The following is a 26,305-nucleotide window of genomic DNA, read 5'->3' on the forward strand; positions in this document are numbered from 1 at the left end:
GTGTGAAAACAGTAGTGAAAAATGTAAGACAATCAGCAAGGAAAGAAAATTTGAGTTACAAAGCATGAGGACAAGCCTAAAAACTCTTTTCTTGCAGTTAGGCTGCCTTGATGAAACTTATGCATCAAACTACTTGCTTAGTGTAAGAATTAGAGGTTACTCAGCAGCTTCTATACGGTATTTTTAAAGATGATCAGTTTGCCAAAAATGCCAGAAGTCTGCTGCTGGGAGGTAGAACTGGTCTGAAACATTTAACCTCTTCAACACCCCCTTTTTCCAGTTGTACATAGCTCTTCAATACTATATGTAGAGAGCACTAGGAGGGAAATATTAGGAAGCATGAAGCAAGTAAGAGGGTTTGTGTGCAAGCAGGTCCCGAGGCAGTGGAAGGTCATGACATTTTCAGTGATTTTTTTTTTTAATTTTTTTTTTTTTTTTGATGGACAGTTAATGCATTATCTCATAAGTTAATGCACTAATCTACAAAGTCAGCATTAAGTAAATGATCACCACAACTCAGGATATCTGAGTAGCTGCATCTGCCTTAGAGTCAGCCTTCATAAATAACATCTAATGGATTCAGTGGCAGTCTCCACAGATGTTCCTTGTATGGTGTGTAAGTTTGTAACTAGTTTCTGGCAATACATGACGGTTGTGTGGATTTTTTTTCTTCCTGGCTCTGAAAATAACCTAAGTGTACGTTAGATTTCTGTTAGCTTCAGTTGCTGTCCTGTTTGACCACATAATTTACATGTTCATTTTGGCTTCATAACAGATGAAACACCAGGCAGTCAATTAAGAGGCATTTTAGTCATGATGCATGAGATTTCATCCTCTTATTTGCAGTAAAATAGAGATATAGAACTGTGCCAAAATCTACATTGAGCATCCATCAGAAGTAGTGCCTTCAGCTTTTAGTTTGTTAGCTTGGAGAAGGAAATGGTGATGGGGAAGCAATAGTGTAAGAGGACTGAGTCATAATATGAACAATTATAAATGCACATTCTTAGTGTAGTTTAAAGTAAATATTTGTCAGTGAGAATACCAGAGAATCCAAAACAGAAGAAGGAAATTTAGAGTGAGTACAGATCAGGAATAGCGAGGTCTAACTTGAGGTTTCATGGTGATTTGTGGAGCCACACTCAGGTTTTCAGCTCTCCATTTGTACACTGCTGCAGACTACCAGCAGCCTCCTGCATTATTAATGAATCATAACATTTATAATTCAAGGCATTTAGTAGAAAGATAAGTAAGCCCATCCATATCATCATTCAAACAGGGGAAGTTTACACTAACAGAGGAGCAGGGAAGTACAATTTGTGGAATTCTGAGGGAGCTGGGGGTGTTGAGGCTGGAGAAGAGGAGGCTCAGGGGAGACCTCATCACTCTCTACAACTCCCTGAAAGGAGGTTGGAGCCAGGGGGGGGTTGGGCTCTTTTCCCAGGCAACTCTCAGCAAGACAAGAGGGCACAAGAGGTCTCAAGTTGTGCCAGGGGAGGTTTAGGTTGGACATTAGAAAGAATTTCTTTATGGAGAGGGTGATCAGACATTGGAATGGGCTGCCCAGGGAAGGGGTGGATTCTCCATCCCTGGAGATATTTCAAAAGAGCCTGGATGTGGCACTCAGTGCCATGGGCTGGGAACTGCAGCGGGAGTGGATCAAGGGTTGGACTTGATGAGCTCTGAGGTCCCTTCCAACCCAGCCAATTCTATGATTCTATGAATCTCGGGATTAACACTCAAGAAGTCAGATGTACAGTTGGTAGTATAAGGAGCAGCAGCACCTGAAGGCAGCGCTCGCATTAGGGTCCCAGCATTACTCGTGTCTGGACACCAGGGGGTGTAGGGTTTTGGTTTGCTTTACACAACACAAATGATCGAGGGTTTTTTTGGTGTGAGATAGAGTTGTTGAGTGAAGGAATAGAGAAAAGAAGGGAAGAGAGATTATATAATTTGGTTTGCAAAAAATACTCACATTATTAATACAAAGTTCTATATCCGCTGGATAAATAAAGTAGTATGTTCTATTTCTTAGTAATTGTCCTCTTTGAGAGGACCAGGATAGACAAAACCTGCCTAGGGCACCAGCAGCCAGTGCCAGGCTGTTGATGTAGCAGTTCCAAGGGAGAGCAGCCGAGCCCATGGGAGGAGAGGATGGGTGAGGTGACCCAAATGAACCAGTCACAGTATTGTCTGTATATACACAGTGTTAAATTGATCATTTGGTGAGGACCTAAAGGAGGTGTGCTGGGCATAATGGGAAGGCACATATATGAATCAGAAGGAAAAAAACCTTTTCCAGTGCACATTAGAATCTCATCAGGTTGGATTCTGCAGCTGTTTTTTTTCTACCTTTTCTTTAAAGATGAACTGGAAAAGCTCTGTTTTTTTCTACCTTTTATTTAGAGATGAACTGGAAAAGCTTGGTTTCATCTGACCACACTAAATGTCTGTATTAATTGCACATTACAGCTTGGCTTCCTGATACCATCTTAGCGGCAGCATGCAAACAAATGCATCATTGGCTTTAAATGAACCAAATACTCATAACCATTATGTTGTGGCTTGGGCTAAATAGGACCTGCCTACCTGCTGAGCTGCGAGAGTGTATTTTGGGTGTTTTTTTGTTGGTTTTTTTTTTTTTTTTTGTTGTTTTTTTTTTTTTTTTTGTCTGTAAAAACACAGCCTATACTTGTCGCAGTCAGGAGGTTCCCAGCTGGGATTGTAGCTGGCACAGGCGGGACTCATATCACGGGTGGGCTCTGCCCAGACTCTCGGCTTGGCAGCGGGAACTGGCGTGGGCACTGGGGCCGATGTCTCCAGTGGCAAAGCCCCGGGGCGGGAGGAGCAGGTGCCACCGCTGCATCCCGCGGTCCCTCCCGACGGGCACCGTGGAGCGGGAGGGCAGGGCAGGGCAGGGCGGCCCTGCCTGGCAGAGGAGCGAGGTGTGGAATAGCCGGGGCACGTCCTCCCCAGCTGCCCCGGCCCCTTTGGGCACAGGGGGCGGGCGGACCGGCAAGTTAACGCCGCACGGACACGCCCGCCCCGCAGTTGCCCGGGCGGAGGCGGCAGAGCCGCGGCGGGAGGGCGGGCGAGGGGGTGGCGGAGGGGGCGTCGAAGGGGCAGAGCCCCCCCGGGAGATGCGGCTCCGGCGCGGCCCGCTCCTGGCGGTTCTGTGCCTCGGTACCGCCCTGCCCTTGCTGTGGTCCACGGCGTGGGAGGGGAACCGAGGTGAGAACGGGCGCCAGCTGCGGGAGGAGAGGCGGGGGGTGACCCGTTGTGTCCTGCCGGGCTGTGAGGGGCGGGCGGTCCGGCGGCACCTGCTGCAGATCCCGGGCCGAGCCGTCGGGGGTACCGCCGGGCTCCTTTCTCTTGGCCGCGCTCGACGGCCCGGGTCATCCCGGAGGCACCGGGGACGGAATAACGCGGCCCCGGGGAGCGGCAGCGAGGCAGAGGCGGTGGCTGGGGGCAGCGGGGAGGTCGGAACGCGGGAGGGGTCGGGTCGCCCCGCCGGTGTGCGGCCGGTGCCCGCAATCTGAGGCTGCCCCGCAACCCGCCCCGCCCGGCTCTGTGGCAGCTTTAGCCCCGCATCAGGCTGGGGGTGCGGGGTCACGGAGCACCGAGGTACAGGTTTGTGTAGCATCACACAGGGTTGGATCCTCGGGTGCTGCCTGTCCGAGTTAAAAATGACGCGGGAATTTAATAAACGATTTAAATCAAAGTGGCTAAGACCCACGCTGCGTTAGGATAGCAAGAACGAGTTGCAAGGTGATTGCCGTGGCTCTCATGTTGTAAAGTGTTTTATGAATAGTTCTCAGGGAGGACAAAACAGCATTATTTATTCTACAGCTGTTAGGCGCTTTTCCGTGTTTATGTTTCCAGCAGCAGGTTGTGTTCAATGCAGAGAAAAAAATATCAGTTTTTATTTTTTGATTGATAAACACTAGAATTACTTAATTTCTTTTTAGTAGGTTATGTAGCTGGCACATGTTGCACAGATTTACAGAAAGCCACGTCTAAGTTGCTCTGAGCCTACACAGGAAAGATAAAGCTGGTGCAGTTTTCTGAAATAAATTAGAAAATCTCTCCAAATAGTAACCGGCTTCTTAAGTGACAGTTTGTTTGGGGTGACAGTGACAACTTGGGTCTTTAAGTGCTGCCTTTACAAAAGGTCTGGTTCTACAGATGCAAAACAACTGGAATAAAGGAATTAGTAATGTCCGGGATTAACACAGAACTCCAAGTAGCTGTTAATTAATTTCTGTTAATTGTTTCTTAACAAAGACAAGTGGCAGTAGAGATCTTGGCCCCACAAGGGAATAGTGAATAGTCGAGACAGTGCTGATCCTCCTAACTTTACCAGTTCTTGTCAACAGTGTCTTAAAACCCTTGACACTTTTCTCAGTGACATCTGGTAGGAATGGGGAAGGAGACCCAGAAGTCGAAGCAGGGTGTGTCTTAAGAAACCAAGATCCAGGAGGTGATAGAACAAAAGCATTTGTTCCATCCCCAGGTGCTACTCATCACCATGTTACATTGTGATTTGTGTTCTGTGACTCATCCTGGCTGAAATTCCATCTTCATTCTGCATTCGTGCATTCTGCTGTGGTGGTTTGCTTTGGGCTTTTTTTTTTTTTTTTTTTTTTTTGGTTGGTTGGTTGGTTGGTTTGTGGGTTTTGGGTTTTTTTCAGGTCAAAGGGGTAATATGTGTTGTGGTACATACGTATATGTGGTTTAGCTTTTTCCATAGTTGTGAACAGAGGAACTAACTCCTCTCAGAGGGTATAATTTTCCTAATTATTCTTAGCACTGTTTTCTTAAACTTTTAACAATTACAAATGCAAATGTGTAGTCTTTAGAGAGAGATTCTCTTAAGCTTGGAAAATCTCACAAATGTGTAAATAAGAGGTGTGATACTGGTAATTAAAGGCGGAAGTAACAATGTGGTGAATGACTTTGTATCAAGTTTATGTCACGGGGAAAAGTCTTTCCTCTGAGTGGTCTTAAAATACAGAAGCCTTTTACCCAAGAACTTCCCTGTATTCTTCTTTTTCTGCAGAGGGAGGAACATTTGGAGCAAACCAATCGATGCTGTATTGTTATTGGGGTATCTTTTTAAGAGGGTAGTTTTGAAATTTAATGTTTTTCTCTCTTTGAAGCGGTGGCTTCACCTGGGGGGGAGTTTAAGATCTTCTGCAGGTTTTTTTCTGTTCTTTTAAGGAGAGTGTTAACCAAAGTTAGAAAATAAAGTGTCTAGATAGCAGCTGCCACAAACTGTGTGGCTTCTTATCAAGAAATAGAAAGAGGAGTCACTGCTAGACTGTGGGGTGTTTCCTTCTCTCCTTTCTGCCACTCCCAGTTTTCCTGAGCTGAAAACAGACAGCTCTGCTTAGACATTGTTAAACCTTTCTTCTTCTGCACTGCTGATCTTGCCTCTCCCCTGACATGCCCAGAACACTCCAGGAGGTCCCACTTTTCTAATATCTCAAACTGCAATGTTTGTTCTCTTTTCTAATGCACTTTTCACTTCCTCCCCCTGTTACTGAGAACTTGAGGACTGTCTCAGCTGCTCAGCTCCCATCTCTTTCACTCAGTTGTCAAACGTTCTCCATCTCATTTTCTTCCACTCATTTATTAAACCTCTTCTTATGTCACTTTCCTTCTCTGCTTTCCCCATTGAAACATTCAGGCTGCTCTTGATAATTTTTTTACAGTATATCCCACTAAGCAGCAGTAGTCTGGTTTCTATCCTTGTTGTTGTATCTTGTAGTGATGTTGAAATGGTAAATAAAGTTGCAGGTGTTCCAACTGTTGTGCAACTGGGTTACAATCTAATTGTTTATTCACCTGACCAAAAGTATTGGTTCTCATAAATACTCTTCACATAGATCTGTTATGGAAAGGAGTGTGCAACTTGCACTGTGTGTAGTGGTTTTTAGTGATTTTCTCACACAGTTTTTAGTTTTCTGGGTAAATACTATTTAACAAGAAATATCACAGTTAGACAAAAATATTAAAGTAAACATAAGAGGGTAGCAAATCTTGAAAAGCAGTAGAAGAGAAGATAACTGCAGTAAAGGCTCATTATGAACTTAGGTGAAATTTTGTCAGGAGAAAGACTCTCTGAATGAAAAAACTTTGTCTTGGCTGAATACCAGTGAACTTTTCAGAAGTCCCAGCAATGAGGGTGAATGGGATCCTTCACATGGCAGCTCTTCATCTTGCTTGGAGGGGTTACAAGATTGATTTATAATGTATTGCTGTCCTCTTCACCTAAATTAGTGGGATACTTTATCCAATTAAATTAAACTCAAGCTTTGTCTGGAAGTTAAAAGAAAGTGATGCTAAAATATGAGGTCACAAGTACCTAAGCATCTCAATATATACATATTGAGTCAAAGATTGTGCAACCTGGATTCCTTCAGTTATTCCTTTGAGGTGGGGTGAAGAAGGGAGAAACTCTATATTTAATTGCTTTCACAGAAGCATACTTAAGGTTTGTCAAATTGTAATAAACTTTTCATTATTTCATAACTTTTAATCAAGATAAGGACTAGAAAGGGTTAGAAGGGTATTTCTGATGAAAGTAATTTTTTTTAAGCTGAAATACAGTAGTGTAAATGCCCCAAACAGCTGATTACTTTTATTTTCAATACTCTCTGTCCACCCTGGGATGCTTTACTTTGCCTGGCCAACCCCAGCTCCTACTGGGCCCCCCAGTGCAGGCCACTGGGAGATTGTCATTTGTCACAGAGTTCTTTGCAGGTTTCCTCTCCAGACCCAGCTGGCATGCTCTGCCTCAAAGCTTCACTTAAATAGTGGCAAACTGACAGATTTGATAAGGAGCCTTGAACTGCACCATTCTCATTTCAGCCAATACAGCTGATAAATGAACATGCAGAAGCCAATTTTCCTGCCTCCTCTAGGCCAGTGCAGCTGTGTTTAACCATCATTTTCCTTAATTCTCCCAGCTGACTGGTGGGCTACATCTTCCCTCCTTGCCTTCAGGCATTTGTTTCCTTCTAGTGGCACTGAGGGCATAGAGAGTTTTTTGCATACCCAGGTTTTGCCCCAAATTGCAGTCAGGATGTGGCCAAGATGCACAGTGTAGTAAGAAAAAAGTTTCTCCAGCCCACTGATTTTTTTTTTTTTCTCTGTTTCTTTGCATAGTTCTGCATTTAAATATTTTAAATATATATATATATATGCAGCAATTGCAAATGGGACTTAATAATTAGTATTTACTGATCCCAAATTTTATATCCAGATTCATATCCAAGGCTCACACAAAAGCTGAACAGTGGCTTCTAAATGCCTGATTTACTGCACTAAGAGGCTGCTGCTTCTAGCAATTACTTCAGGCAGAATAGTGGCTGCCTTGTCCTCACAAGTAGAGGAACTGAGTCATAAATCTTGTAAAGATTCAGGTACAAAATGGGACTAGTTACTGGTGGGTTTTGTAGGGAAAGGAACATTTCAGACGTCTCTTTGTGTGCTGTGTGGTGTCTCATCACAACCTGTATTTAAACAAGTGTAAACCTCTGACCTTCAGGCTTTCCTAAAGTGGCACATTGAGTCTTGAGGAACGTGGTTTTACCCAGAAATACTTTAGTGGCATTTAAATTTGTGTATAAAAGAGTGAACATCAAGCAAAACAGTAAAAATATTTCAAATACTGACCAGAATGATGCAATAACCATTTAATTGTCTGAAGCAAATGACTACTTTGTATTTAGCTGATAAAGGCCATATTCAAATCAGATTTTTGCACTGCTAAGAAACTAAATTACTGTGTTAAAAGTATACCAATTATGGGCAAACACCATGTAACGTTCATTCAATAGATGCATTTTCCCAATTTTTTAATAGAATTACTTTCCCATATACTGATGTTCTCAGATGAAATTTCTCTACATTCTAATATAGGAAAAAGTCTTGGATCTAAAATGAGAATTGGTTTTCAACATTTAAGAAAATATTAGGACTTAAGCTGTGTTTTCTTTGAAAGAAGTTTGCATATCTATTTTCAGCCAGGTGCAGTATGTAAGTGGTTCAGTAAGGAGTGTTCTATGCCAAGCCCAATAGCGAGTTCACTTTCATTATAAAATTAGCTTTTAAAATTCAACTTTTCACTTTGATTTGTCTTTAAAAAGTTAAAAGTGTTTGGTTTTAATGGTGGAAAGCAATTCTGATACTCTTCCCAGCATATCCTCTGGATGGGCACAGAGGAACCCTAAGTTGCCCCATAGATTGCTGGCACACATCTTTTCTTTGTTTTCCTGGGTTAATGCAGTGTCCCTCTGCTGCTCTCCACTGTCTGGAATCTCAAAGACTATTTGATGTATTTGTAGGACATGGCTGCTGCCTCTCCTTGCTTAGATGCCTACACAGAGAGCTATAAAACCATGGTGAGAGAGTCCTCACTGCATGCTCAGCCCTGCCCACAGCTGGCTGAGAACTGGGCCTGCCTGGAATTTATCTTTCCCCTCCTATTCTGCAACTCACCTGCCATCAGAGGCTGGAGGAGTGGGAATGATTAGAAGCCTCTTAACCTTCCCTTTTGTGTAGAATAAACCAACCTGAGCGTTGAGAGACCTCAGAGATACACAATCTGCAGCAGCACATGCCATGCCCTATCATAGAACCATAGAATTGGCTGGGTTGGAAGGGACCTCAGAGATCATCAAGTCCAACCCTTGATCCACTCCCGCTGCAGTTCCCAGCCCATGGCACTGAGTGCCACATCCAGGCTCTTTTGAAATATCTCCAGGGATGGAGAATCCACCCCTTCCCTGGGCAGCCCATTCCAATGGCTGATCACCCTCTCCAGAAAGAAATTCTTTCTAATGTCCAACCTAAACCTCCCCTGGCACAACTTGAGACCTCTTGTGCCCTCTTGTCTTGCTGAGAGTTGCCTGGGAAAAGAGCCCAACCCCCCCCTGGCTCCAACCTCCTTTCAGGGAGTTGTAGAGAGTGATGAGGTCTCCCCTGAGCCTCCTCTTCTCCAGCCTCAACACCCCCAGCTCCCTCAGCCTCTCCTCATAGGATCTGTGCTCGAGATCCTATCTTCACCAGCCCAGTTGCCTCCTTTGGACCTGCTCCAGGACCTCGATATCCTTCCTGAGCTGAGGGGCCCAGAACTGGACCAGGACTCGAGTACTGTACTTGAAGCTCAATTTTCAAAGCCACCCCAGTTCTCTCCAACATAAGCATAACAGGTGGATATAACTAAGGCAGGTGAAGCAGATTCAGAAGCCTTCCTTACCTGCAAAGTTCCTTAAATACCCAGAGACTTCAGCACATTATTGAAGTGTTTGTGGAGGAACTGGCTGTTCTGAACTAAGAGCCATTGTTCTGGGGATTTTTCTTCCCTCCTTATTCTGGGAGAGCAGCACCTGAGCTTGCCAAGCGTGTAACAAGATTTAGAAAGCTCTATTTTAGAGCAGTTACAGGAAGATAAGAAACCAGCACAGCTCAGTGCAGTGCATGCCTCAGTGCTTTAATGTGCTTCATTAACCTGAGCAATGAGCAGTGGCTTCACCTGGGGGGGAGTTTAAGATCTTCTGCAGGTTTTTTTCTGTTCTTTTAAGGAGAGTATTAACTGAAGTTCAGTTTAGAAAATAAAGTGTCTAGATAGCAGCTGCCATAAACTGTGTGGCTTCTTACCAAGAAATAGAAAGAGGAGTCACTGCTAGACTGTGGGGTGTTTCCTTCTCTCCTTTCTGCCACTCCCTGTTTCCCTGTTACTTGTGGCTTAGGAGGAAGCAGAGGTTATTTTTCCACAGCTTTTAGATATTACCAGAGATCAATTGTTAGGAATACTGGAAATATTTATGATAATAGGCAGTCTGTCTGCTTGAAGCTAGGAGAATTAATCACTTTCAGAATGAGTATTTGCTTTAGTGTGGTTTCAAAACAGTTGCTGTTTCCAGTACAGAAAATTATATAGATTTACCTATTTGATTATTTGATTGATATTGATAGATTGATTTGATAGATATTTGATTATTTATTGATTATTTATTTACTTACTTGATTATGCTACTGTAATTCTAAGGTGGCAATATTTAAAATGGTTTTAAATGCAGCCTTGTATCAGTAATAAATACTACCTTATTGCACAGCACTATAAAGTTCAGTACAGCTTTCCAAACATATATTTATTGCCAAATGCTTACTAATAGTTAATACTGCTCACTTACATGGGCTCTAATAACACTTAGAAGATTCCATGTTGTATGTTGAAATACACATATATATAATAACAAACTCCTTTTTCACTAAGGGTGAGTGAATACTAAATTCCTTCTGCCAACCCCTTGCTTCCTCAGCTGTTGAAATCAAATTACATGAGCAATTACTAAGAGTCTTGTTCTACAAACTGAATTCCAATTCTGAAAATGTGGTTTCCCTCTTCTGGCCTGAAAAAAATAGTTAAGGCCAATTACAAATGCCAGCTGCTTTGGGCATACTCACTGATAGCTGAGGATTCACCCTTGATTTGCCTGAGCTGTCTGTGAGATTTTGGTGGGCTCAGATGTCAGTGAATAAAACTACAATTATTTGGTGCTTGCCAAAATGCCAGCCCAGTGGTGACACCAGTGACACCAGTACTTTTGAGTCCCACTGATGCTGGGTAGCTGACTGCAAGGCTGTAGTTAAACCTGAGGACTACAATGTTCTTATTCATCTGTCATTTATTTACAGATACTTCATATGATATAGTTATAGCTAGGGGTGCTTAAGTTCAGTTTAGCAAAATCTTGTGCTGTTACACCACTGGAAATGGCAATGGAGCAGCACTTTCCAGCATTTAATTACAAAAGACTTCCATTACAAAATAATTAATTTCTTTTCAGAAGCAGGAAGTTGCATCCTGTGATAAGGTGTATTTATCCTAAGATTGTGGGCTTGATTGTTGTTTGCATTTTCCCAGGAGCACATGAAATGTTGCTGTAGGTTAAACCTCCCCTTTTTCTTGGCACTCGATGCTATCTTGCTCCTTTTAAAGCCAAGTGGAATGTAAAGCAAAATGTACACCTGGTGTTGTATTTTTAGTTTATACCTCTGAATCTGCCATCCAGAACCTCAAGAACTGGATGGCCAATCTCTATTGTGTTTACATTGATGCTTTATTTAGAATTGTTTTCTGCTAAGAACATGGTATGGTTAATGTCTGCTGCTCAAGACAAATACATAACTTACCCCACCTATTACAGAGGGAGAGAGATAGAAAGATAAAGAGTATCACCCCATGAAGATTCCACAGCATCCCAACAATTCTTCCTGGGGTGGTGGGCCTGTCCTATGCAGGATCCCTGGCAACATTTCTCCCCCTTTCCCATTTTATGCCCTTTCCTAGGGGAGGTTTCTCCTTCCAGTTGCCAATTATCATTTGAGGCAAAGGCTGACTGGAACCTCACACCTAGAAAGTGAGTTTTGTCACGAGTGGGACTCAGCAGAGTCCACAGGTGGAGTGGGAGGAGTGTCTAACAGCCTTAACTAAACCCCTGAATAATTAAAAAAAAAACAGTATTGTAAAACATTTTTAAATGAAGTAGAAGTCACCTTCTGCCCTCAACTTTCTTGACTTCCCATTGCAAAGTGAGTGACCTTACTGAAGTGTTGCCTTTATATGAATTTTAGTAAATCCTCATAATCTTTATCCACCTGGCAGTGGAAGCACTGACAGGTAAGAGCCTTTATATCATTTGTGATAAGGGAAGTTCTGACAGTACAGCTTTGTAGTAGAGTGGATCTCTGTAAACATAACATTAAGATTATCTAAAAATACTGTGCAGAACAGCCAAGGTGTCTTAAATGTGACTGAGAGCACAGTGCTCCTAATATCAATGTGGCTGTACAGTATCTCATCAAAGATATTCTGAAGGTATCCTTCAATCCAGAGCACAGCTGTTACAGAATTAAATGTTAGCCAAGGACTCAAATAACCATCTTTACTGATAGTTCTTAATATACCTCAGGCACTTGGTAACTCTCAGATGAAGACTGAATACCTTAATATCTGTATTTCAATTTTAATAGTGTGTTATCCAAAAGCCAAGCCATTGTATAGTTACACTCTTCAGTGTGACAAGGGCCACCAAGATTGTCACTTAGTGAAAAATGGTGTTTGCTTTACTGTACCTTCCCCTGTAACTCTCAGTCTTTTACTGACTTTTTCCTTATCATAAATGTCATAGTCTTGTTCTTTTTCCAATTTCAAACCCTTACCCAGTTGTGCTCCCTGAACTCTACTCTCCCAGACATCTTTGCTCTGTGAATAAACTTCTTTTATTATTATTGATGAAGTTCTGGTCATGGTTTCTGCTGGACTGTCACCTATTCTTGAATTCTCTTTGTTCCATCACATAGTTCACCTCTTTGAAAAGAAATGATGTCTTTATTGCAGGAAATGACTTAGACACATTCCAGAGCCAGTTTCTGGAACTTCAGCAAAGACTACTGGATGCTGAAAAGGAAAATAAAAAAACATCACATGAACTGAGCCACGTCCTGGATGAATTTAAACGTGCAGTTGCAAAAAGGATGAACTTTACAAGAAATACAGGTTTGTATGCATAAAAAACTAGGTTGATAGTTTTTCAGTTTTGTGTGCCCGTGTTTCCTTATCATGGATAAAAATAATCTATTTGATTATATTAGCAGGAAGTTGAAGTTTTTACTGAAAAAAAGGGTGGGGAATTAATATGTGCCTCTCTTTAAATAAGTTGAATCTGCAACTAAACAAATGAGAGAAAAAAAGGGACACTATGGACTGCAGTGGTGTCATAGTGACAAAGCTGTCCCTGTTGCTAATTGAGTTTCTTACAGTGCTTGTCCCTCCCTTCCTGCCAGCCACAGAGCAGTGCAGATGATATTTTCACCACCTTTTACACCTCCATAGATATTCCACAGTCCTGGTCCCTCTCCTGTCCTGGTGAAGTGACTTTTTGGGGATACTTTTTGGCCACTCTGCCAGCGGACCCCAGGCACCAAGTGATGAGCATGGTCTGGTCTGGTCCCAGCAGGCAGATCAAAGCCTTGCAGGCAAGATACAGGCTAAGAATATTCCCTCTAGAATTTATTTTCATTTTGCAAATAGTTTGTTCATAAGATGAAGGAAATGTGAATGCTTTTAAGTGATGCCAGTTGGAAGAAAACCTTTGAGCGGGTTTTCTCTGCTTGCTTGTTTTTCTTTTTTCCTCCAACATGCAATTAAGTTTCCTCTACTGATCCACCTTCTTCCCGCTGTTTAATTTTTTATTTATTCAAATATATAGTAGATCCTTGCCCTACAGACTGTACTAAATCCCCATTTCTCTGCACACAGTTTGATCTGTCCCCCAAAATAAATCGTGTAGTGCTGCAGGATCCGTTTTCCTCCTTGTTCAGACTGGGAAGGCTTCTTCTCCAGGGAGAGAAGGAAAACCAGAAGGGCTGTCCCTGCACTGGGGACATTCCACAACACACCCTGACTTCAGAAAGGGGCTGGAAACTACAGAAACCTGCTTTTTCAAAATCCTTATTTGCATTGAGTACGGTGGGCTGGTATCTGATTAAAAAAGGGGATTAATGAGGACTGTTACAGGGAGAGAAGAAACAGGGTGTATTCCAGCTTTTTGGGTTGTCAGCTTTGTTTCTTAACCTGTTCTTCCATATTTATTTCTTTTTTTTGTCTCCTTATGCAATGTTAATTTGGTGGGACTGTTCAGAGCAAATGTTTGAGTGTTGGCAGGGCTGTGGTCTCACAGGCTTTACAATTGCTTGTAAGAGACCACGTTGTCAGCTACTGGGGATAAAGAATTATTTCCTAATGCATGGAACAGCAGTGGAGGGGGATGCAAGTTGCCCTTCCCTCTGCTTTTCATTCTAATTGGAGTCAGGTGAATGTCAGAAAGTGTTAAAACTCTCAATTCACAAGATTTGAAGCAGAGATTTCTTAAAATCACTGAATAGTTTTATTTTTACTTATTTTTCTGCTTCCCATTCCAGACAAGTTTGTCGTGAAGAAAAAGGAAAAGGTTTATTGTACACAACAAAACTAAATTCCCTTGGGTGACCATTGATAGGTTGTACTTCCAAATTCCAAGAGAAATAAAAAGTCCTTGAAAAACTATGAATGTGGCTTTAAAAAATAATTATATGCAGCAAAATTCAGCATAATCAATGGCAAAGCAGAGGGTGAGATTTGTGGGTCTCTCATACACCAATGCTGGACATAAATAATAATTGTGTTGGTGTTGTGTGGGGGGGGTTAAACTGTAGAGTGGAGTCCTAATTTTCAGTGGGAGTATCTTTTGCAAGTTGAAAAACCTCCAACAAATACTATCTATTCAGTTTTCTTCAATATTAGAAAGATAATTTGCTATTCTCCCTGAATATAGTCTTAATTTTAATCCATTCAAATACTTTTAAAAAATCCCATAGTATGAATCATTGCTGCCCTGGGGGTATTTTACATTAAGTACTTTTTTTTTTTTCAAGCTTATAATTGATTTTATACTGGTTTTATAATTAATTTGTTCAAGTTTTTATTGAATTTATTTTAAAGAATTATTATTACTGGAACATTCAGGAATATCTATATCAAGGAAGATAACTTGGTAACAATGATATGTGGGTTTATGACTCATTTTTTAAAGCTAGGATATTGTTAATAGGTTCACACAAGCTGTTTCAACATGAATAAATATTCTAATTATTTTCATCTTTATTTTAAACTAGTAAAGAAAAGTAAATATTCCCTACTTTTCTCTTAACTACCACAGGCTTTTGTTTCTTGAATGGTGTTAAAAATGACCACGTGTTACATTTTGGGGAAAGCCTTTATGTTAGGTTAAGTAATTAAGTTATTAATGAGAACCTGTGTTCATTTTAATTTAAAAAGTTGCCTGTTGACTGTGCAAAAAAACCCTCAACCTTTTTCCTGCTGCTTTTAAAGTAACAACTTACTGTGTTTAGAGATGGGCCAGTGGTGTAGATGTTTAGGCACAGGGAAGTTTGTTGCCTGGGTTTTTATAGGACAATTCCCAGTTTATTGCCACAGGAGGGTAATATAGATTTTATATAATAACTTCTGAGGAGCAGCTCTGTTTGCATGACCTCGGGTGTGATAAGCTGCTGGCATTCATTTGAGGGAAAGAGTTGAAACAAAATGCCTCACTCTTGCCTTTTTATTGCTTGTGTATCCTTGGCCTTGGTTTTCCCTTAAGGTGACACCAAGTGGAAAGAATTAAACCTCACCAGAAGAGTCCCCATCCACCTTACAAACATTTACTACTATCTACCTCACCTTCGAGAATATGAAGATGCCATTTTCCCAAATGTTATTTTTGGGCAACAGAGAACTGGAGGTAAGAAATAAAGTTTGGCTTATATCTTCTATTTTTATGCTTTATCTTAAGTTCTCCCAATAAACCAAACTTAAATTTCAGGGGGGGGGGTTTCTCCCTAACTCTCTAGTATTGTCAAGCTGAATAAATGTTGATGGGGGTGGCAAGGGCACTTTTACCACTCTCATCCCAGTTTCAGGTGTCCCCCCATGATCTTTTTCAAAGATCAACAAAAATAATCGTAACTGAAAAGCAACATTTTTTTTTCTTATTCATGGGACAAAGATGCCTTAGCTGATGTTTTCCCCCGCCACAAAATTAGTAAAAAATTGGGAAGCCAGGGGGAATCTATAATTTGCTAAGGTTAGCACATGACAAGGTGATGTGATAATTTGAAGGGTATTCACTTTTTCACCCACATGAGAAATCAGATGACACCTGCACAGATTATCATGAATTCCAATGAACTATAATACCAATAATTAAGTTACGTCATCTCCTAATTGCCATGTGATAAGTTAAAAGAGCATTGCAAGAGATAAGTGAATGAGGAACTAGTCAACTATTTTGCTGACATTTGTATTTTGATGGAATTTTGACTTTTCTCTAGGGTGATTTTCTATAAAGAAACATTGGTAGCACTTCTAAAATAAAAAAATTACTAGGCCCTGCCCATGACAGTGGTTTTAGTGGAGTGAGATGTGTGAGTCCATAGATCAGTGGGAGGATGCAAAAGCACACAGGTAGTCAGGTAAATTATTTTCAAAAAAACCCCGAGCCTCAGAAAACCAGATAGATTCACAAGCAAGAAAGAAAGAAAAAAAGAAAAAAAAAGAAAAAAAGGAAAAAAAAAAGAAAAAAAAGAAAAAAAAAAGAAAAAAAATAAAAAAAAAGAAAAAAAAGGAAAAAAAAGAAAAAAAAGGAAAAAAAAAGAAAAAAAAGGAAAAAAAAGGAAAAAAAGAAAAAAAAAGGAAAAAAAGAAAAAAAGGAAAAAAAAAAAAAGGAAAAAAAGAAAAAAAGGAAAAGAAAGGAAAAAAAGAAAAAAAGAAAAAAAAAGAAAAAAGAAAAAAGAAAAAAGAAAAAAAAGAAAAAAAAGAAAAAAAAAGGAAAAGAAAGGGAAAAAAAGGAAAAAAGAAAAAAAGAAAAAAAAAGAAAAAAAGAAAAAAGAAAAAAAAAGAAAAGAAAGGAAAAGAAAGGAAAAGAAAGGAAAAAAAGAAAAAAGAAAAAAAAAGAAAAAAGAAAAAAAAGGAAAAAAAGAAAAAAAGAAAAAAAAAGAAAAAAAAAGAAAAAAAAAGAAAAAAAAAGAAAAAAAAAGAAAAAAAAAGAAAAAAAAAGAAAAAAAAAGAAAAAAAAAGAAAAAAAAGAAAAAAAAAGAAAAAAGAAAAAAAAGAAAAAAAAGAAAAAAAAGAAAAAAAAAGAAAAAAAAAGAAAAAAGAAGAAAGAAGAAGAAAGAAGAAGAAAAAAAAAGAAAAAAAAAAGAAAAAAAAAGAAAAAATTAACTAATAAAAGAAGACTGCATTGTTTCATTTCCATTTATTTGTACATGAAAATCACAATAGCAAGACCACACTTTAGCAAAGAACAGATTGACCTTCAGCGTGTAAAAACCAAACAAAACCCCAGCACTATTGGCAGGTTATGTGCTGGGCAGGAACACTGGAACTTTGGCATTTTTGAGTTGACATAAATGCCCAAGTCTGAAGCAAGTCTCCAACTACACCTATTCCTTTCCTTCAAAATTGTGCTGCTTTGCCAGCCTCGTCAAGTTTTGGTGAATAGGAATCTTCTGCAAGGGCTACCAACTCTACAGGTTACTGAGCCATATTATATCACTGACTTCAGTAATATTGCCCTCACCAGTGAGAAAAGAGGAGTCCTGGTGATGTAATAGAGCACAAGAAGTGGAGTTTTTGCCAGAGACAGTTTTAGTTCTTTCATCTTAATGTCTATATTCCTTTCTTCTTATTATTATTTTCATCAAAGCCATGAACTCGTATATTTTAAACTGCTCAGAAAGATTTCTGAGATGTTGATTTTTAATTTTTTTAAATTCCTTTCTGAGACACAGCACTGGCTTCCTGCAGCAATGTGCTCAGGGCTGGTTTAACACTGCTCAGACCTCCAGCTCCATTCCAAGAGGTAGCACTTAGGTTGCAATGCCCACTTTTGAAACCAATATCTCTGAGGTCTCAAATGCTGACAGTCTGCACAGTGCAGACCTGGTCCTTCTAACACAGACACAGATGTCTCTAACCTCAGCTCAGCTGGAGGTCTCTCTCCTTCCAGGTAGGGAAGAAAATGATGTCACAGAGCTATAGGAATATTAACAGTCATCACGTCTCATGGTCACATCAAATAAAGCTTAAAATTTTGCTTTATTTACTTATGAAAGGGATTTCATTTTCCCTTTTCCTGGCTCAAAATTATGTAGCTCATGGACTTCTTTCTTTGTAGTATCACTGGTGATGGGTATTCCTACTGTGAAAAGGAAAAAAGAGGATTATCTGATTAACACACTGCAGTCCCTTCTGTATGAACTGTCTGAAGAACAGAAGAACAGCTGCTTAATCATCATCTTTGTGGCAGAGGTGAGTTTGCATGGAAGGGTGCAGCCTGGTGATAGAAAAACAATGTGGAGATTTCTGTCTTATTGTAACAGCACAGGAGAAGCTGCAAAACACCCTTAGCTAGGCCTTTGGGAGGGATTTCTTCAGGGGTGAAGGAGATGGTGAGCAATTGGTTCCTTGGTGTTTGTATCTGGAATAAAACCCTACAGCTCTGCTGATGATGGGGTAAAAAATCCAATTACATTTACAAACACCATTGTTGTAGTCAGGTTTTCAGATGAAGCCATTTGAACTCATTACTTACACCTGAAAGTCAAGTGTTCTTCAAGAATGAAATGTAATTGCTCGACAGAAAAGTTCCTTTTTTTTTAATGCTTTGGTATTATAAATCTTGCGAAGTACCTTGATGTCCTGGAGCTTTGCCTTCTACATGTAGATTGGTATTTCTTGTGAAAATTAAACTATTCAGACACTTGAATGGTTCCATGTTTAGTAGAGTAAGCAGTGTTCAAGGTAAAATACTAGGGATAAATGAGGTTTTTTATCATTCCAAAAATGACACATTAGAAAAAAACTACAAAGGGGAATTAGCTAGTGATGGTTATTTGCAGGTAAAAAACCTGCGATTTTTCAGACTTCTATATTTTTTTCATATTTCTTAGTTTTCCCATAAACAAACATTAAATTTAATATAATAACATAACAGTTCAAGTTTGCCTTTTAGCTCAGTCACCACTCTAGAGCAGCATCTGCAACTGTAATATTGTCAGAGAGAATAGAATTCACTTCACCAAGTTAGAGCATGAGTTAGATCATGACTTCCACTTTGCTGTGTAAATCACAATGATAAATAAATCCACTTTTACTTTCTGTAGTTCCTCTTCAGCCTCATTTTCAGGATCCAAACTTATTTTAGAGTTGCTGTTCCCCTGGCAATGTTGAGCTTTTGCTTCAGAGAGCACTCAGTTTCTAAGGGTTAACTTCTGAATAGTAGAATTTCCCAGTCCTAATGTGTCCCTTTTTAAACAAACTGCATCCCTAATTGTTATAATAGGCAATTTCATCCCATTTAGGATTAAATTGCCATTGTCAGAATCACTCTGACCCCTTTCTCCCACCCCCAGAGACATATTCTTGCTTCCCTCATTTTCCAGCCATGCAGTAAATGAGAGCAGGGTGATGATGCTGTTAAAAGTGATAAGAAAACTTAATTATGAGGGAAGGTCAGGTGTGTTCACTGATCATGAGCTCACACCCTCCTTTTTTCCAGCAAGTTTTACAAGGTCAAGTTAAATGTTTGCACTACAGGTACAGCCAGGATACCTTATTGACTAAAAGTGAGCTGTACAGTTGTTATGGTTTTCTTACCACTGTTCTTTACTTAGCATTTTACACAGCTTTTATGTATTAAAAATTTAATATGTAGCTGGTAATTATTTTTGTGACTTTTAAAAGAATCTGGACTGCTAAGACAGGTGTTGTTTTGGAAATCACATCTGTAAAACCTACCATTTTTAAACACAGTTAGCAGTTGTGTTTTGCACACTAGAATTGTTACTTTTATGAAACAGCAGCAATGAGTATGTCCTGAAAATTTCCAGACCAAGAGCTGTAAGTTTTTTTTTATATTGTGAAAAAACAATAAAAATTTTAAGTATTAGTAGCCTTAATTTTGCTTAGGTGACTTTCCTTAACAGCCTCAGGCCTCCTTTGTGGTTTTTGGATGATTAACCTGAAAGAGCTCATTTTGCTGAGGATTATTTGCCTGGGCTTTTCTGGCATAACTGAAATCTGTAAAACAATTTATGCAGCAAATGGCTTGGCCTCCCACAGCCATGGTGGAAAAAAAAAAAATAAATGCAGAAACCATAGCTGGAGGTCGTTCAGTTCTATTTTCAATTACATTGAAAGTTCAGTTGGTTTGAAACCCCTTCAATGTATAAATGCTGCTGGAGCATATTGCTTTTGTTTGGACTTAAAAGAATTAGAGAATAAAACTGAAGTGTTTGCATATAAATACTTCCCACAAAATGCAGCTTAATCCAAAAATAGGTGACCTGAAATGAAAACCCCCTTCTCTTCTTTAGGTGAATGCAGAATATGTTAACAGTGTTGCAGAAAGTGTTAAAACCAGGTAAGTCCTATAGACTGTAACACCCAACAACTACTGATCATATCTTGAGCTTTTATGGGAAAAAAAAAAAAAAAAATAGAGCATTTCAGCAATAAATTACAAATCTACCATACTGGAATGGAGCTGGAATGGAACTGCTAAGCAATGAGGCAAAGGGGCATGCTTACTATATGAAAGTCAGAACAAAAGGAAATCCATAAGCTTATTTTCTTTATGTCATAAATGTTTTAACTGATCAAGCAAGGTTCCAGCTTAAGCCTCTGATAAATATTTACTTGAAGCTCTTTTTCCCCATGGTAATTATTGATGCAGTTCAAGGCACCTGAGGCCTCCTGGATTAGGTCCCCACTGACTTCACAGCCCTGAGATGTGTTCTGATGTCTCTTGTGTTCTCCAGGTGCCTTTTTTTCCTCATTTGCCTCTTTTTCGTGAAGACAGAGGACTCCCAACAGCAATGGAATTATATTTGTAAAACTAAAAACTATTACAGGAATGGTATTTCTTGTCCTGGCAAATTAATGCAACAGCTCACAAATGGACACTTGGTTCCCACTGCATTTTTGCTTGTTCTTGTCATTATTTCCATAGCTATTTACAGCATCATGGGCATGTTAAAAACCTTAGAGCAGTTTCCTCCTTGAGAGGAACAGCTTCTAAATGAAAATATTGGGGCAAAAACGTAGACCTGTTGGTAGATTTATTTTGTCTTAAAAAGCTGCTTTCCAGGTGTAGCTAACAGGTACAATACAGATGAAGCTAAAGGCCCTGAAGTGCCACTGATGGAAAGAAGCAAGAGATGAAATCTGCATTGTGCTCAGAACTGGGGTTACTGGTTTCTATGATGCTCAAGCTTATTTGTGAACTGGTTACTCTGACAGCCTTTCCCCTCTCCCCTTCTATAAAAGGATGATAAGAGATCTCTCAAAACTTGTACAAGTGTCTTAGTAGAATTAATTAGAATTAATTTTGGTTGGAAAATACCCTTAAGATGGTTGAGTCCATCTGTTAACCCAGCACTGCCAAGTCCTTCACTAAACTGTGTTCCTCAGCACCATATCTACACATCTTTAAAACACCTCCAGGGATGGGGACTGCACCATTTCTCTGCACAACCTGTTCCAATGTCCAACAGCCCTGAATTGTGAAAATTTCACAAAATTTTTGGTGAAAAAATTTGTCCTATTATCCAATCTAATCCCCCCCCCTCCCAGCACCACTGAGTCTGTCATGTTACTTGGGAAAAGAGAGAGACCCTCCCAAAATAAACAAAGCTCAACCAGATCCATGGAAAGGCTGCCATTTTCCTTTATTTCTGAGGCTCCTGCTCCACTCAAGGGTTTCTCAGATTGTATTTAGGCTTCAGGTTTCCCCCAGGAGGCTTCCCAAGCTGAGCCTGCTAGCTAAATAATAGGAATAGCTTCCTGCCTCGGGAGGGTTTGGCTGAGCTGGGAGTCCTGCAGCCAGGGCGTGGGGAATAAGCAGTTTTCCTTGCTTGTTGGGCACCACCAAGGTACAATATGTACAGTATCTTAAGCACTTTGAAAAATTTAATTTTCTTACATTTTTAAAATTTGTTTCTTATTATTTTTGGAAGTAGAGTCTCTGTCCATGCTACACGGTAAGACCAAGATTTTTTTTCATCAGGATGCTTGTATCGTGATGTGCTTAATTTTTAGTGGTAGCTTTTTTCCATGAATCATAGGAAATGGGGAACTCACCTGTGAAAACTCCTTATTTCAGTTATACTGCACCTATTAACGTTTGAAGACTTTCTTGGTTTTTACATTTTCTGGAGAAAGAGGGAAGTTGATTACACATTTTTCAATTACTTCTTAAGCAGAAAATTTACTCCTTGGACCAGAGACAAGACCCAGATTTTCCCTAAGAAATCCTCACTCCAGGATATTATTATTTTGGCACTGAAGGAAGCATAAGGAAGCTAGGAGCTCTTATGCAAGGGTGAACAGTTGTGTGTAGTTCTAGATAGTGTGGATTTGGTTGTGAATTACTGCTGCATTTTGGCGACCAGCTCCAGATTACAGGTAAGTATCTGTGGATTTGAGAGGGGCAGGATTTCTGAGATCCATTTGTCTTCAGTGATTTCTGAGTCTTTGGTGAGTTACTGTCCTGCCTGTTGCCAGAGACTCCTTTCTGATTCCTAATTTACAATTTAATAATTTTCTTTGCTAGAGTTGTGAATTCCACTGATGTGGGAGCAGACCAACCTCTGGGGATTGCCTTCAAAAGTCTTTTTAAGGAATGGGGTCTCACTAAGCTTCTCTTCACAGCTTCCCCAGAGAAATCCAGTCTGGAGTCCTAGAGGTTATTTCTCCTCCTGCTTCTTATTATCCAGATCTTTCCAACCTGAAGAAAACCCTTGGGGATTCAGAGGACAGAGTAAGGTAAGATAGCTGTGTAAAACCCAAGAAATTTTGCTGAGAGTATCAAATGGAAAGTTCAGATCAAACGATGTTGACTTTTGAAGAAAGTTTTTGTACTTCAGAGCTGATGGAACTCAAGTGTACTTTTAAAAAAAGTTATTACACAAGGGGATCTTGAGAAAAGTTGTGCTGCACATCAGCCTCAGGGGGAGAGCCAAGGCTTCTCCTTTGGGCCTTGAGTGGAGGCATCCCTTGGGTTTTAAACCAGATGGATAATGTCAGGAGGCAGTAACTGGATGATCTTGCCATAAAGGAAAAAATAGAAAAATCTTTTATGTCATAGATAAGGGAGAGGCTCTGTGAAGACACAAAGGACACCCTGTAACAACTAATCTGAGTTTCATTAATGACCTCATTTTTGGTGATCACAGACTTTCCATATAAGTGTTGATACCATACCCTAACTGGTGATTTCATTCATTCACTCATGTTGCCCCAAATTCACCCAGACAGAAGTTATGACTTAGCAAAATTTCCTTTTGTTCAACAATAAAATTTCTCAGAAGCTCCCCCAAAAATGCAGCAAGAGAACTGCAGTGCTGAGTGGTTTGTACATGCAAGTGTATGCATATATATTGGGTTTATAGATAAACCTGAGAGCTTTCAGAGCAGAAACATACTTGTTTACATACTTATAAGTTTCAGATATGAGTAGACTTGAATAAGATACACTTTTATGTTAATTAAATACTAATAAGTTCATCACCAGTATTTTAGCATCAATTATCAAACTGCATCAATTATCAATTTAGCATCAATTATCAAACTGCTTCATCCACTGGTAAAATGAGACTGTGCTTTGTAGAGAAAAATCTGTTAAAATATAAACCTGAAAATGGTTTATCAACTTGCTTCTGTGCTTTTCATCCATAATAGTACTAAGTTTAGGTTTTTAAATAATCATTGTGTGTTTATCTCTACACACAATATATTATATTAATATAAGAAATAGAATCTAAGGAGTTTGATATGAATGTACTTGTTTGACATTTTGTTTCAGGCTGCATTGATACCAATAATTTTTTGCTTAGTTACTGCTAACGTCTATAGAAAAATCAAATTATTTACAAATGTTTACACTGATTATATGTGAAGGATTTTTATATACTTAACAATGAGTTAAAATATTCAACCTTACAACTGATTATATGTGAAGGATTTTTATATACTTAACAATGAGTTAAAATATTCAACCTTACAATTTTACTTTAGAGAAGGAATTGTAGAGGATTAGAAATGCTTTTATTATAGAAATAACTCTCACAACCCCCAGAAAATCTTATCAGTATTTGCTGCTTATGTTTAGGTGGAGAACAAAACAGAATTTGGATTATAGCTTTTTAATGCTTTATGCCCAGCCTAAGGGAACATTTTATCTACAGGTATGTTCATATTATCATTAAGTAGCTGCAATACATCTGTGCTAATTACTATCTTTGGCAAATTTGATTTGTTTCAAAGGCCTCGATAAAACAGCATTTATTGTCATTTTCTGTGTATTTTGCCTGTACTCTTTACAAACACCCACAGATTCTGTGTTTGCATACATCTTGTAGGCAGATGCTATTTCTTTAGTACCTTTCTGTCAGATGGATTTGTGAGGCTGACTAACAAGGTAACTGAAGCATGAAACTGTTTAGATTAAGATTAAGAAAGTCAAAGTTTAATGTGCTTTTCACTTGGTGGAGCAAGACAGAATAATGGTGCTGTGTCTGGGTTATGATCACAATGAACCAAAAATCCCTTAAAGGCCTTTCCCAGATAGGGAATCACACCAATGTACTTACACTGGAGACAAGGGTACACTGCAAGTGGGGACAGATCCTAAATTCTCTTTAAAATTGAGAGTATTGGACTTTAAGAAGATCCCCATGCACTCAGGCTTAGGTTTTGCCATCATTCTGGACAGACTGGAGAGTTGGGCTGATTCCAACGGGATGAGGTTCAACAAGGCCAAGTGCCGGGTCCTGCACTTTGGCCACAACAACCCCATGGGGAGCTCCAGGCTGGGCACAGAGTGGCAGAAAGGGACCTGGGAGTCTGGATTGCCAGGAAGCTGAACAGGAGCCAGCAGTGTGCCCAGGTGGCCAAGAAGGCCAATGGCATCCTGGGCTGGCTCAGGAACAGCGTGGCCAGCAGGTCCAGGGAAGGGATTCTGCCCCTGTGCTCAGCCCTGGGGAGGCCACAGCTTGAGTCCTGTGTCCAGTTCTGGGCCCCTCAGCTCAGGAAGGAGATTGAGGTGCTGGAGCAGGTCCAGAGAAGAGCAAGGAGGCTGTGAAGGGATCCAGCACAAGTCCTGTGAGGAAGGGCTGAGGGAGCTGGGGGTGTTGAGGCTGGAGAAGAGGAGGCTCAGGGGAGACCTCATCACTCTCTACAACTCCCTGAAAGGAGGTTGGAGCCAGGGGGGGGTTGGGCTCTTTTCCCAGGCAACTCTCAGCAAGACAAGAGGGCACAAGAGGTCTCAAGTTGTGCCAGGGGAGGTTTAGGTTGGACATGAGAAAGAATTTCTTTACTGAGAGGGTGATCAGACATTGGAATGGGCTGCCCAGGGAAGGGGTGGATTCTCCATCCCTGGAGATATTTCCAAAGAGCCTGGATGTGGCACTCAGTGCCATGGGCTGGGAACTGCAGCGGGAGTGGATCAAGGGTTGGACTCGGTGATCTCTGAGGTCCCTTCCAACCCAGCCAATTCTATGATTCTAGATTTGTGTTAATTTGCACTCCATAAAGATGGTAACCACAACCAGGGATTCCAAAATGACTGCTCAATAGATGAGCAGAGCCATAAAATTTCAGGTACCTCATGGATGCCAGAAGTTCTTCTTTTTTAAAAGCTCAGAACAACTTTTTGCTTAGTTCTTAGTTTTCCTGGGTTGTCTTCTGCTTGAACAGGCCTCAGAGTCTGTGGTATGTGGAAGTATTTTGCTTCTTAGAAGCAGAAGAAAAGACCACAGAAGCAGCAATATATAATAAATAATAAATAGAGTCTAAGTAGTTTGATATGAATATACTTGTGAATTAAGTACTTCATGTTTACTGGAAAATGAGTTATTTTCCCATGACTTGAGTAGTGTTCTTAAAATATACAAAAATTTCCTGAGTGATAGAGCACTGAGGCACAGAAACCATTGTGAAGGCAAATGTTGAGCATGCTGGCAGACACTTAATGCCCCTTCCTATTATAAAGTTCTCCAAGACTTCTTGTTTGCATCAAAATTATTTCCTGAAGTATTTGTATTTTTAAAGAAATTTGAGAATGTGTTTTCTTCCCTTGAACATTATATAAAGGCTGAGCTGTGTTATTTAGAGCAAAGTCTGGACTGTGATGATGATCTGGTTTTTTGTTGCTTTTTTTTTTTTTTTATTTCAGCTAGAAGATGACATTATAGCCAAGCCAGATTATGTTGAAAGCATAAAAAACTTTGCAGCTAAACAGTCCCAAGAGTGGATGATTCTTGAATTCTCCCAACTTGGATTTATTGGTGAGTATTAACACAAGTGGACTTGGAGCTGTGTAGGTTGAGTGGGTCCCATTTGGAATTAAGTTTTAAAGCATGGAAGGGCTGGCATATCAACACACTTTGGTTCTTCAGGAAAGTTTCCACTATAAATCTTTGACTTTATGTGTTCTTTGCAAGTGTCTCTGTATTGGAGAGGCTCCTAAGCACAGAATCTATCAGTTGGGTTCTCATAGGAAGCAAATTGTTCCACCTTGGGGCAATGTGAGCCCCTGTAGTTTTCTTTTCAAGAATGGAATTTGAAAAATGTGTTAAAAATCTGCTTCCTTTTCTCTGTGGAGCAGAACATGCATCCCATATGGGGAAGCTT

General features: G+C 40.0%; 1 protein-coding gene across 1 annotated transcript in view; it reads left to right on the plus strand.

Moving 5' to 3' along the window:
* The first annotated feature begins 3,059 nt into the window (after positions 1-3,059).
* MGAT4D (MGAT4 family member D) overlaps positions 3,060-26,305 on the plus strand; it is a 33,324-nt gene continuing 10,078 nt past the window's right edge. The window contains exons 1-8 of the mRNA XM_071753818.1: positions 3,060-3,231; positions 12,413-12,571; positions 15,216-15,356; positions 17,790-17,923; positions 19,990-20,036; positions 22,325-22,438; positions 23,784-23,859; positions 25,848-25,959. Of these exons, the coding sequence (XP_071609919.1) occupies positions 3,141-3,231; positions 12,413-12,571; positions 15,216-15,356; positions 17,790-17,923; positions 19,990-20,036; positions 22,325-22,438; positions 23,784-23,859; positions 25,848-25,959 (874 nt within the window). The 5' untranslated portion in view covers positions 3,060-3,140. The remainder of the gene's footprint in view (positions 3,232-12,412; positions 12,572-15,215; positions 15,357-17,789; positions 17,924-19,989; positions 20,037-22,324; positions 22,439-23,783; positions 23,860-25,847; positions 25,960-26,305) is intronic.

This window comes from Heliangelus exortis, chromosome 10 (assembly GCF_036169615.1).
Source record: "Heliangelus exortis chromosome 10, bHelExo1.hap1, whole genome shotgun sequence".
In the NCBI taxonomy this organism is placed as follows: domain Eukaryota; kingdom Metazoa; phylum Chordata; class Aves; order Apodiformes; family Trochilidae; genus Heliangelus; species Heliangelus exortis.